Source organism: Tachypleus tridentatus, chromosome 4, assembly GCF_004210375.1.
Source record: "Tachypleus tridentatus isolate NWPU-2018 chromosome 4, ASM421037v1, whole genome shotgun sequence".
Taxonomy (NCBI): Eukaryota; Metazoa; Arthropoda; class Merostomata; order Xiphosura; family Limulidae; genus Tachypleus; species Tachypleus tridentatus.
In genome coordinates, this window is record NC_134828.1 from 13,787,785 (window position 1) to 13,801,918 (window position 14,134).

A 14,134-nucleotide genomic window follows, 5' to 3' on the forward strand; every position below is an offset into this window, starting at 1 on the left:
GCAAGTTGCACACTAATTACACATTGCTTGTATTGTGTTGCTGTGTGAAAATCTGATGTGAAAGCTATTTGAGAACAGTTGTTGATAACTGCAGGCAGTGGTTTTGACTCAACCTACACATGCATGGTTAATTAATAAATTTTAGTTGCATTATGAGAAACTTGGAGAACATCAAATTTATTAAAAAAAATATTAGAGTTTCACATTGAACATCCCAAAAGGAAAGTACATGAAATTACTAAAAAATTACGGTACTGAAGTTTCTTTAATTGTTCAGAGAAGTCTTAACTACCTTACTTATGTATAAAATGGACTTTATACGGTTAAAACAGATTTTACGGGTCGTCAGGTAAATACCGCTAGAACAATATTTTTTGGTAATGACTGAAGTTTCTTTAATTGTTCAGAGAAGTCTTAACTACCTTACTTATGTATAAAATGGACTTTATACGGTTAAAACAGATTTTACGGGTCGTCAGGTAAATACCGCTAGAACAATATTTTTTGGTAATGACTGACTGTTGTCTTGTTTTTATTCAGTAAAATGTTTGAAGTAATAAACAATCACTGGAATGTATGTGAAAATCACAAAGGAAAACCCAGAATATGATCAGTTATTTTAGTTGTTATCAGTTGGTAAGTTGAGCTTAAAAGTGTTTCATTGAGAAGCACCTGCTTTAAGATTATGAATATATGCATGTGTTAACACTATGTGGTGGAATTGTAGAAACTACCCAAGCACACACACACACACACAACCAAAGATTTAATCATTTTATTGGTGGAATAGAGTTTGGTATTACTTACTCAGATACTTTTCATTTAACCCTGTTTGTCAGGTTTTTTTTCTCTGTAGTTGTAGATGCATTCAGAAGGCTTAGAGTGAAAACAATGTTGATGATGCAAGTAAGATATAGCATATGTTTTCTCTGAAGTTTATGCAAAACCTGTGAAGAAATGGAACATATAATTTGATGTGTGGAAAAGTCTGACTGCTTGGAATTATTTTATAAAATTTATTAATGAAGGTAGTTTACAACTTTTTTATTACAGCAAAGACTTTTTTAAATACAATTTCATAATATTTTGGCAAATGTATATGGTAAGAAAGTGATTAATTAGCATTGTTACTGCAAGACACCTCACATTTTGGCATAGTATTCTATATTATGTGCGTGTCCTGTAATTATGATATGTATAGAATAAAGTAAGAACAGAATAAATGTATTTTGAAGACTATCCACAGTATTTCCTGAATCATTAGGGTGACATTTTTTAAAATTTATCCATTCTGTATGTAGCATTTGAAAGCTTAAGCTAATAATTCAAATTCTTTGAAACTTCACAACAATCCTAAGAATTATGGGTAAAAAATATCTGAAACAGTATAGTTTTTGCATCAGAAATCAATGTAAGAGTGACCGTTGAAAGCCAGATAGCATTTGATACAACATACATTGTCAGTTGCTATGTTCTTACGCACCTGAGATTCGAAGGCTGTATGATGCATTATTTGTATTTCCCTTGTTCTGACAAATTGAGTAACACTGTGGTTCACCATTTTTTAACTTACTAGTGTCATTAGACTGGGCAATGTGATAAATTGTTTGAACGTCAGTGAAACCTCAGACAAACTACAGGTTCCGAAGAAGAATTGTGTAATTAGGCACTTTTCTTTGCATTTTTAATACATGCCAGTTTAACACTCCTACAAAAATTGGGGCCTGATAGGCCCCAGAGCAACTTGAAAGGTTATTAATATTAGGCTAATAATTTTGTATTTAAATGAAATTGCCATTTCATTTAATGAAATGAAATCAAATGAAATCCCACTTTTCGTAGGAGTGTTAAACAAAACAGTGTCATTTTGGTAATCAGGTTAGAATAAAAGAGAATTACTTTCCATCTGATAAAAACATTGGTTGAAATAAAAAGTATTTTTATTATTACATTGATGGTAAAGCTCATTGTTCTCAAATTTTATTTTGAAAATGTCTGAATTCCTTCAATATACACTGAAAATTTTGAAAAATAACATGGTGTGAGCTTGAGTTGAATTAGCGTGTTCCTTTCTGTAAATATGATGGAGTAATCTTATGTAAACTGTGTTCAAGGATTTTATTGTGTTAGTTCTTGAAAGATAATTATGTTTATCAGTGTGAAAGGTAATATCTTATTGATGTTTTTTTCTTCTCTCTAGGTAGGGTGTTGAGAAGGCAGAGGACTTGAAAGGTAAAAAGGCTCATCTGTCTTCAGGCCTGATCAGCACCCTTTTGACACCTCATCGATTTCAATGTCCAGTATGAAGACAGAGCCAATGGACTTTTTTTTTGTTACAGTGAATTCATGTTAAAGTCCATACTGTTGTAAGCAAGAACAGGTTTGTGTTTAACCATTCTACGTATATTTACGAGAGTTGAGTGAACTGCAAAGAATGAAGAACAGATTTTGGTGCAGCTGGATGTGCATTGTTCCACATCTGTGTGTTGTTCTTAAAATGGTGGATCTTGCAACAGCCTGTTGGGGTAATAAAGCCCAAAATCTTGGAAGTAAGCTTCTTCTTAGTTTTGTTTTTTTTGTGTGTGGGAAAAGTTTTACAGAAACAGGTTCCTAAATTAATATTTTTATCAATCTTCATAGTATTTTAAACTTCAACTGACCAAGGTATCTTGTATGGAATATTGCCCTAATATGTGTGTGAGTACCCCTATATTAAAATGAACTCTTTATGTGATAACACATTCAGTCATGACTATACAAATGTGGACAGCGATTCAAAACGTTCAAAAGGTTAAATAACGTCATGGTGATAGCAGATCAGTATACACGAGGCTGCTCAATGTAATAATGCCAAACCAGTAAAATTATTGATATTGATGAGAATTTTGCTGAAACTAGCCAGTTTTCAGATATTGCACTGTGTTTTCAGTTATTGAAATCAAAAGCCTATTAAGCATGAAGTTTTAATGTGTATCATGTTGAGGTTTTCTTATTGCAGTTGTTTTATATGATTTACAAATAGTTTTTTGTGAAATGTTTTCGATAAATGTTCAGAACATTTTCTTAATGGTTTTGGATTTCTCTTCACAAGTTGTACTCCCACACCAACGGTTCATCCACATCTACACTCCCCAAGTGATGGGAGTACTTGTTTTGTTATGTTTAATTTTACTCTTCATGTTGGTGTTGTTGCTGTTTCCTCCCTTGTCGGCTTAACACAGATTATAAAATAGTCTTCGTTTACTCATTCTATACAACTATTTAAAGTAGCAGCAGATTTAGAGGGCAAGCGCTTTATATGGAAACAGTTTTGGACATGTAAATGAGCAAAGCTTGTGACATCCACAACTCCTGTAAATTTTAGGTGGAATGGAATGCATCAACACTACGTTTTATATTGTTTGGTATTTTGCAGGTAGTGTGATGTCATGAATCATTAAATCGCTTATGAAGAAGGATATGTAACAGTTGTTTTCAACACAAAATATTCACACTTTCAGGTTATAAAAAATTTTTCCAATTGGAGAATTTTGATTTTTCAAGATGGAGATATCTTTTATACTTACACAACTTGTAAACAAGAAAAAAATATGGATCAACTTGTGGTACAAGGACCATATAGATAGAGACCTCCAACAAGTCTTACCTTAACTGTTCTCTGCAAACTGTAGCATGTGTAACAGGTGAGAATCCACAATCGCAGTAACGAAACACATCCACATGTCTCGGGCAACATAATCAAGAAAGATCTTTGCATGATAAAGGAAGCGAGTCGTGTTCGTAAGTTGCTTCCATGACATATCTGAATAACTGTTGCATACTTTGAACAGCTGGAGAAGTAAATGAATATTCTTGCTGTTGGATACCAAGATATGCCAGTCATATTAGTCTGAGACACTGCTCATGGATTTCTGTGAGATTGGATAAACTGTTGAAACGGGTGTTGGGAAATCATTGTTCTTGTATACTAGAAGGATTTTAGAAAATAAGAAGAGAGTGGTGGTGGGATTTTGACATGATAGTCTCATAGCAGTCTTTTGTAATGTAAACTATACTGCAGAGCTATTGGCAATATGCACAGCTGTTGGACAGAGCATGACTGGAACTGGTAAGATGGACAGTAATGATAGGGTTAGCCCCAAAATCATTTTAATTCAATGTACTCAACTTCTGCATAGTATAGTGTTGAACAGTCATATTAAAAAAACAAAAATTATTGTGAATTAATTTTATGTTAATTAATTATGTATCCATCTCTTAACTCTAAGTATTATACATTAACTCGGAAGAAGTGAAATTGTTTTTTAAAGAATATTAAAGTGCATTTCACAAACTTATCTCAGAAGATATATGTATTTGTTTACTCATACTTAGAAGCAATTATAGTATTTCTTAGTTTGTAATTTTGGAGATTTAGAGAGAGGGCCCGGCATGGCCAAGCATGTTAAGGCGTGCAACTCGTAACCTGAGGGTCACGGGTTTGCATCCCCGTTGCACCAAACATGCTCACCCTTTCAGCCGTGGGGGTGTTATAATGTGACGGTCAATCCCACTATTCGTTGGTAAAAGAGTAGCCCAAGAGTTGGCGGTGGGTGGTGATGACTAGCTGTCTTCCCTCTAGTCTTACACTGCTAAATTAGGGACAGCTAGTGCAGATAGCCCTTGTGTAGCTTTGTGCAAAATTAAAAAAAAAAGAAAAAACAATTTTGGAGATTTAGAGTATACATTCATCACATTCAGTTTGTTATACATTGGTTAGGTAACCAAATTCACTAATATTTCAAGTCTCATACTGTGGGTATCACCAGGCTTAACAAAAGAAACAAATCAATGAAAGTAATGGTCAGTAGGGTTATATTGTGATCTTTGTTTTGTTTTTTCAGATTTAACAAGTGATTATTCTATTGAAGTCGGGTCCACTGTTGACCTGAACTGTACTTTGCATCAGCATCAGTTTGTACTGGATCACAGGAACCATCAGAATGAGACATATTTTGTTAATTCTACAAACTTGGAGTTTCGCTTCAATAGCACAACAATTCCTCGTGAATATGTTCACATTGTGAATCCGTTAACTGCACGGCTTCAAATACCTAATGCGAGTATTGCATACTCTGGAAAATATTATTGTAACTTGAAGCTACCAGAGAAGAAGAAAGATATTACAGTATGCTTAAGTATCATCTTTGTTGGATGTAAGTTGTTATTATTCTTTAAAAATATCCATTGGTTTGTTGAGTTTTCTTTCTGTGTTCATGTAATTCTAACATTTCCTATTTCCTCCTTCTTTGTTGATTGGTGTTAAAATTGAGGGCTTCTAACCCTACTAATTGGGGCTTGATCCTTACACTGTTGCAAAAAATTAATTAAATCATATGTGTTTCTTAAACAAGACAGATTATTGTTTTTGAAGGTTTAATAGAAGAGTAATCTCAGTCTTTGGGTTTAAAAAACCTTAGTCATTGAAAAACTTGCTCATACATCACTGTTATTTCTTAAAGACTCAAATTAATGCGAAATAAGGAATTACAGATATTCTTGAGCTTGTAATAAATGCTAGTTGTTAACTGAGATCAAAATATCAGTTACTCAGGCTTCAAAAGTCTGCATGTAGTGTCTGTGTTGTAAGTTTGGACATTTAGTATTCAAAAGAAAGGTAACTGAGCAGCAAGTCATGAATTATTTAAGTGTCCATTAGTTATATCTACTGTGCTTACTGTCCTTTAGGTTTCACATCTGTACAGCAACATGTTTAGTTGTTATGTGAGTGTACACATTGTTTGCTTATGTTTCATGTTAAACATAAAAATGTGTGGAAAGAAACTTCATGTTTTATTGTAAGTTGTTAAGAAAAAGTTAGAATATTCTGACAACTTACACTATATAACAAAATTTTTACTTTTATACAACATTACAAATAACAGTGACACAAAGTGCTGTTTACTTTTCTCACATGGTAAAGCCCTCTTGGCTATGTTAACATTCTAATTACTTAATCCTATAAGCACCAAGAGTCACTACCAAAATGTCATGCTGTATAAAGTCTGTTAGCTTATGACTAACAATTATACTATATAATAAAGTTGTACTTTTTCTTGTTCCTGGGCAGAAAGTGTTATTTCCCAATTGCTTATGCCTAAAGTAAATGGAAAAGACCTATTTTTCTCTTCACACTTTGCTTTTGTGACTTAAGAGTGTATAACGAAAACATGATGAGAGACTATATTTGGGGGCTGATATGTGAAGGTAATTTACATTGCAGTCACAAATCTAGAAAAACTACTTGCTTCTAAACATTTTTATATAACTTTAGTATAAACACATTTAAATCATGATTCATATGTTGTTTTATTCAGACCTTATGTAAATCAAAATGTACAAATCTGCCTGTTTTTATGTAGAAAATAGGTTAATTTCTAAATTTCATTATCCAGGTCAGAAAAGCAAAGTTTCATGGGAATAATGACCATTTTCTGTACTTTTACAGCATAAGCAATTAAGAAATAACACATACTATCCAGAAATAAAATTTGTGTTACATGGTGTTATTAAAGTTTGTTGGCCAATAGCTTTAGCAGAAGTTGTACAAACTAACTTGTGTGTGTGCTGTATTATTGTAGAAATAAATTGGTATCAGGTTTATGATAATATAATGGCTTGTTTTATCTGTGTTCTAGTTTTGGCTAGGTATGTTTTATACATTGATTTGTCCATATTGCAATATCAGTACACAAAATTGGGCTTTATTTAAAGGAAAAATAACCCAATCATAATACAGTATTATCTTTGCTAAAATGTGTACATTTAAAATGTGTAAGCCTTGTTTTTACCTTTTATCTTGTATATAAAATTTTGTTTACACACAAGTTATGTCTTTATTTAAATTCATTTCAGAGCTAGATATGACAAAGATTTCTTTGTTCCATCATATCATGAACATCACGTAGAATTCTTCATGTCTTGTCCATAAACATGATTTATAGAATTCTTTACAATGTCACATTATAAAGAATGAACACAAATTTCTGATACTTTATAGATAAACCCCGTGAAGTGGACCAAGAAAATTTTTCTTGTCTTAGTAAAAACTTTGAGAACCTAACTTGCTGTTGGGTACCACCCTATAACCCTGTCAGAACAACTTACACTTTGAAGAGTGATGTGAGAATAGGGTAAGTTTGTCATCTGAGACCTTCAGGTTTATAGCACTCAGCATTTTACACTTCCTGATCTAACTCAGATAAACATGAGATATCTCATTGCTTCAACCAAACTGATTAAATTAATGCTAAAGTAGGGTTTGGTTCCATAGAAAAGTTACTTATTTCCCAGTTTTTGCTCATAATTTGTCTGGAATAATAAAAAAATTTCTTTCCTATTCTTAGCCTATAGTGAAATATAATCTTTTTTTTTTTTCTCAAAAACAGTTTTGAATCTTGTTTGTTTAATATTTGAACCAAACTTACATGCCAAGTAGTTAGAAAAGAAATTCCATTGGTTTTGTACCAACATATTGTAGTGCTATGGTAGATTGAATTTTTCTTACAATAATTGCAAAATTAGCCTTAAGCGTTTGGTTTTTTTTTCTTTTTATCACGTTCTGGTTTCTGTAATAAACTTTATGGTAATATTTGTGACATGGAATGTGATATCTAACTTTTTCTTGTTGAATAAGGTGTAATTTTTCTGTTTATTTGACTGGTATGATAAATTTATTAATATCTGTTAAGGTTCGTTTCAGCCGTCTTTATTGATGTTAATTGTATGTGAGTAGTAGTTGTTACATTATAAGCAGGTGTGACCACATGTGAGTAGTAGTTGTTACATTATAAGCAGGTGTGACCACATGTGAGTAGTAGTTGTTACATTATAAGCAGGTGTGACCACATGTGAGTAGTAGTTGTTACATTATAAGCAGGTGTGACCACATGTGAGTAGTAGTTGTTACATTATAAGCAGGTGTGACCACATGTGAGTAGTAGTTGTTACATTATAAGCAGGTGTGACCACATGTGAGTAGTAGTTGTTACATTATAAGCAGGTGTGACCACATGTGAGTAGTAGTTGTTACATTATAAGCAGGTGTGACCACATGTGAGTAGCAGTTGTTACATTATAAACAGGTGTGACCACATGTGAGTAGTTGTTGTTACATTATAAGCAGGTGTGACCACATGTGAGTAGTAGTTGTTACATTATAAGCAGGTGTGACCACATTTGATGCTCTGTGTAAAAGGGTATAAATTTATTGAGAAATTAACCCGTGCCAGCAGTATCTTAAACAAAAGACTGCTTCTCCTTGCTTTGCCAGCACGAACTATAAATAGATAGAGCAAGCTGGTATTTTTTGAACACACCACTTTGAGACAGATATGCCTTGTCTAAAGAATGTTGTATAACACTTTGTTAAAGTTGTGATTCCTTAGTTTGTTATTTGGCCATTTGCCAACTTCACGGTTCTATGCCTCATACTCAATCAGTAAGTATATACTATTTTTAAGGGTTTATTTTTTTTCAAAATTGAAGAAAGAGATAAAAATTAAAATAACTTGTCATGAAAAAACAAAAAAAGAAAAGAAATGTTTGTCAGGTGTCATATTTATCAGATGTTTTTATGTTAAAAAATATATTGATTTATTAAACAAATTTTTTTCCCTTCTGATAAATGTTTCATTCATTTCTTTTACCAGTTGTTTGTTTATGTGATTCTTTTAATTTTGATGAAATAAAAGATTGAAGAAATTGAAGTGCATCCCTCTAGTGTAATCCAGAGTATCTAACCAAAATGTAAGGAGATATTTCCTGTACTTACAGGGTCCCATACTAACTTGGAAATATTTGAAGTGCTCAAGGTTAAAAATAATATTACAAGTACTTGGAAAGTAATTTCAATTTCGGAACGTTTTGAACACTTTCCCATAAATGCTTAAACATTTATGACAAAATTCTGTGACTCATAAATTGGAAACCGCATTGAGATTATTTGCTGGCTTTTGATTTCCTGCCCTCAACAGTTCTTTGTAGAGACATTAGTTGTTCAGATAGGAAACTTTAAAAGTGTATGCTTTGAATACTCGTAAGTCCATACTGTTTTTTGTACCTTCTATTTTAACAATGTTTGCCATTATTTAAATTGTGTTCTTATAATTAAGAATACAATTCAAATAGCATTTTGAACACATTTTTAAGTCATAATTTTTTATTTCCATTTACCTGTTTTTTAATAAAATATGGAATACACAAAGGATATTTCTTGAAATTTACTAAAAATATATGTGTGTATAAATATGAATTACTGTATTACCCTCTTTCTATAGTATTCAGTTGTAGGGGATTTTAAAATGGAACTTTTCAGTTCGTAAAGATTTAATTTTTGTCTTTTTAATCTTTTTTTTTTCCCTAAGTATGCTGAACGTAGAATGCACAGAGCTATTTTTACCATCTGCTGAAAAGACGTTTGTAGTCTGCATGTGTGTATACATATTAAAAGCACCACCAGGATTGAATTAGGATTTGTTTTCATTTTTATTCTAGTTTTGATTGGTAGCCCTCATTAATATTAAAGAATGCAAGACTTAAGATTATCTTGTGCATATCTAACACAACAAGAAAATTCATTGGCTGAAGAGCAGTGTTAGAGCTGCATGTTACCAAACCAACCAAACACCAGTATTTACATTCTTGTGGTGCTTTGAATATTTATGTATCAGATACACTCGAGAAGCTCATACCAGTATATGTATATATTGGGTAAAAATGTGTAGCATGTGATTGCTGTATAATTTGTTTATTTAGACTATTTTATAATTTAAAAAAATACTGTTGATAAAATTGACAGAAACTAAGTGTTCTGTATTTGTGTACTGCTTTCAGAAATTATCTGGTAGGGTCCAAAAGCTGTCCCAATAATACAGGAGTTAACGACACTTGTTGCCAATGGCGATTAGACACCAATCCACCTTATCACAAGAACAAGAAAGAGCTGGTGTTCAAATTGACTGGACGTAATCATCTAGGAAATGTCACACAGAATATCATTGTCGACCACTACAAGTTTGGTATGTTGAATTTTTCTCTTTTTTTCTCCTAGAGTTTACTTTAAAAATTTCTGCTACTAGATGTTAAAAGGGTAAATATTTTTGAAGAAAACTGGTTTTGATAATGTGGTCAGACATTAATAGGTTGATTTACCACTGCCTAATCAAATCATAAAAAATCCAGTCTCAGTATTTTTTTTTTTCCTTTATTCAAGTAAAACATTGTATTTTGGTAATATAAACTTTTAAACGGTGGCTGTCGTCAGTGATGTCGAGAAATATATGGTGACTGTCATCAACTGATGCTGCTACCCACAATGTTCCCACTGTTTAAGGGTTAAAAAAAATTGACTACACTTCATCAGACAATATTTATGAACTAGCTTATAAACTGTAAATGTTTTAAATAAACAATACATCATATGAATATAAAGATTCTAAAATATTACTAAAATATTCTCAGCCTAGTGTATTGTTTTATTTATTAGAAGTTTTAACAGATAAACACAATAATAAAAGTTAATAATTATAGCTTAATTTGTCTTCTGTTTATTCCCTAAAAGTTATTCCTAACAAACCGTGGGGACTGCAGGCTACTGGAGAAACACAGAAAAGCATCAAACTCAACTGGTTAAATCCAAAAGACTTTGACATCTGGAACTTTGAACCTGGTCTTGTATATGAACTTCGCTATAAATCAAGGAGTGATGACAACCAAAAGTGGAAGGTTTGTATCTGAATTATTTCATTGTGTGAAAGATAATGGATTTTATTGTTTTGTTTATAGAAAACTGAAGAAAGAGGTCACTTGTGCATTGTTTAATATCTTATTCTGTCTTCTGTATATAGCTTATCCTGGTGGGTCTATTATGATATGACTTGAAACATTCATTTGGTTAAATCGAACCAGTTCAAACATTTGCAGTCCATGTGCAGTAGTAGAATGAGTGATAACCTCTTAACAGGAAGAAATGTTAGGTTTCCAAAATGTTGAAACTTTTATATCTATCCCCAAAAATATGGTAGCAAATTTGGGTCACTTGGAGACAATTGAAACTGAAAAGGAAACCATGCAATTACTTGAGCTCAACTCATCTGGCTCTAAAGAAAACCAGATAGTATCCAATGATAAGCATTTCATTGCAAATTCAGCAGCAAAGTTCCTGATAAGTAAACTTATATAGTGGCTGTGACTCAAAGTTTTGCATTTCTCTCGGCAATCTCACTATTAGTAGAACAGTTCTTATACTATGTCTTATAACTTTTAAATGCAAGTCTTGTACAGTCTCCCACTTTGTAGAAGCTGAAACAGCTGTTGGTTTGGTATGCAATGCATACCTTAAATAAATTTCCAGTTACTGTGTAACACTTAAAATATTTAGGCTGTAGATCAAAATGCACTTCTTATTCCCTTTATGGACTCTTTTATTTTAACAGAAAGTCACTTTAATAATATCCAAGAGCATGTATACATTTTCTGATTCAGAATTCATTCTATTCGTCAATCCTAGTATCACTTAAGTTTTGCTGAGTAGTGACACCTAATCGTTACAGAAAAGTCATTAGATTCTGTTGTGGAACTTGTACATTGAAAAACATGAGAAAACATTAGAATTTCAATTAATAAAGGACTAGTATTTCTTTTAACATTAGACACCTCAGTATAGCAATCTTTATAATCCTTCTTAGGACCCAAGGTTTAGGTTTAAAGCTACTTTATGTCAGTCTACTCACATGTTTTGTCAGGTTGTTCTGTTAATTTACTTAGTGACTTCACAGGTTATAAAATTTTCTCCAACTTAACCTTTTTATGAGCTAATCAAATTGAACTACTAAGGAAATGCAAATGAATAATAGGATTTGATAAAAGTTTCCAAATATAAACTGCTAGTGAGCTTGAATGAATACTAGCAAGTGTGTATTTGATTATTTACAGTGGACTTTCCATATGTAAACATTTTCTCAGAATAGAAATATTCGGTAGTTTTAGTTTTGATACATTTGAAAAACTATCGTACATGTTTTCAGATATCATGCCAAATAGTTCCTGCTTAAAGAAATAAAAGGAGCATTCTTAAGCCAAGAAAAACTGTTTATTACCTTACGTTTTGTTTTACAGCTCCTACATGAGTTTGTGTATTTTGTTGCACTTTGAGCTAGATTGAAAAGTTTAAAGTTCTTGAGTTTTGATATTCTGCAACTAAAGAGCCGAATGTAGGGTAAATAAATATTCTCTTCTGTAGTTTACAAATGAATGTTCCTTATTTCACTCGGTACTACACCAGATAAATAACAAAAGTATCTGGTTTAGTTGAAGTTGTACCAACTTATTTGATGACATTTAGTTAACAAAGACAGTAATACGTTTTTAACAATGTTTCTCGAGAGGATGGATACTAAACTAATTTGTAAAAAAAATGGCATTTCTGAGGTCTACAGATATAATTTTGTTCTGTGTTGTCAATATTTAATGAATGTATATTTTGAAATATAAATTTTAAACATTTTCTCTCTCAATCTGTTTTCTGTGTGGGTGTGTATATGCTAGTATATGAAAGGTTTACTAGCTGAACTCAGCAATTAAAATCAATGTTTTCTCTCTTCACTTTACAGAATATTAATGTGGGAAAAGGGAGACAAACATATAATCTTACAGGGTTGATTCCTAATACTGTTTATGAGTTGTCTGTTCGATGTCGTTCAGCTAAAGCAGAAGGTGAAGAAATGTGGAGTCAGCCTGCTGTTATAATTGCTCGTACCAACCCGGACGGTAAGCCTAGAACAAATGTTTAGGCTACTCAGTAATTTTGTTTCCCTGCTATATTAGTATGAGATGTATTTTAACTTAAATAAGATACCAGGAAAACTGTAAACAGTATGTGTTTTTGTAATATAACTGGTTACTTCTCCATTTATAGTTTTCTACATATTTTTTATAGTTTGAGAGAACACAAACAAGACACTAATGATGCTGTTCGGAATTATTTTTGTCACCTTTGTGAACAGCCCCCCTCTAGTACAGCTGTAAGTCTACGGATTTACAATGCTGAAAGCTAAAAGAGGGTTCGTTTACCCTCAGTGGGCTCAGCAGATAGCTCAATGTGCTATAAGAAAACACTTTTTGAAGAGCAAACCTCTAGGTTGTTTTTTTTAAATAGGTTTTTTTGTTTTAAGTCACATTAGCAAATAGTTCTTATTAATGTAACAATAAATAACATAAACTTTTGAATAGAATTCACTATTTTGTACTTGATCTTATTATTAAAGTGGATTTTATAAAGTACACCACTTATCATCTTCACACTTATGATGTTTAGGATATAACGTATTGGTACCATTTTTAAAATGTAACTTTTGTTCCTCGTCAATAATTATAGAAATATTGCTGAAGGCCGTACAGCTATTGTTTCGTAAAGCCGTATCAAAATTTCATTCTACTTAAATGTTTTACGTTTAGTTAAAAGAAATTATTATAAATGAAGGTATAGTTTGTGTGTGAGAATCTGTATTATATTATTAATGCCCTAAGTCTTCTCTGCCTCACCTATTCTGTTTGTTTTATAGCATAAGCTAGTTTAATGTTGACAGTTTTTTGCTATTTGTTTTCACTGTTTTGATGTCTAATTATGATATTTTAAATAGAATTAACAACACGATAAATACTTTAAATTGTGACTTTTTTAGAACTAATAACATTGAACGACTTATCCTTGTTATATTTTCAGTGCCATATTATTTACCAAATATCACAAAAGGATCCTTTGAGATAAAGAAACTAAGTACCAGCAGAAGTATAACCTTGCACTGGAAGGTATGTTTGTTTCTGTATTTTTTGAAAGTTCTTGAAGTTTATTGGTCAAACAGACATTTTGTGACTGAATATTCATTCTAAACATACCCTATCAAAAACTGATTATGGTAAACTGACGATGAATACCACCGTCATTTGGTAAATTGAATACATTAAGCTCACACTAGATACGATAAGTGAATTTAATATTTAGGCTTAAATCTTTGGAGATCATTTTTTTTGTGATTATTGTAACCATTCTTATGAATTTGTTTCATTATCTTAGATAGTGTTAATAAAGTCTTTT

The 14,134-nt window shown here is 31.9% G+C and overlaps 1 protein-coding gene across 1 annotated transcript in view; it reads left to right on the top strand.

Annotated features, from left to right (window-relative positions):
• The window catches only part of LOC143250026 (uncharacterized), a 33,588-nt gene that overhangs the window by 3,715 nt on the left and 15,739 nt on the right, over nt 1–14,134 (top strand). The window contains exons 2-8 of the mRNA XM_076500662.1: nt 2,201–2,549; nt 4,884–5,195; nt 7,040–7,172; nt 9,874–10,058; nt 10,601–10,764; nt 12,651–12,807; nt 13,763–13,848. Coding sequence (XP_076356777.1) covers nt 2,435–2,549; nt 4,884–5,195; nt 7,040–7,172; nt 9,874–10,058; nt 10,601–10,764; nt 12,651–12,807; nt 13,763–13,848 — 1,152 coding nt within the window. The 5' untranslated portion in view covers nt 2,201–2,434. The remainder of the gene's footprint in view (nt 1–2,200; nt 2,550–4,883; nt 5,196–7,039; nt 7,173–9,873; nt 10,059–10,600; nt 10,765–12,650; nt 12,808–13,762; nt 13,849–14,134) is intronic.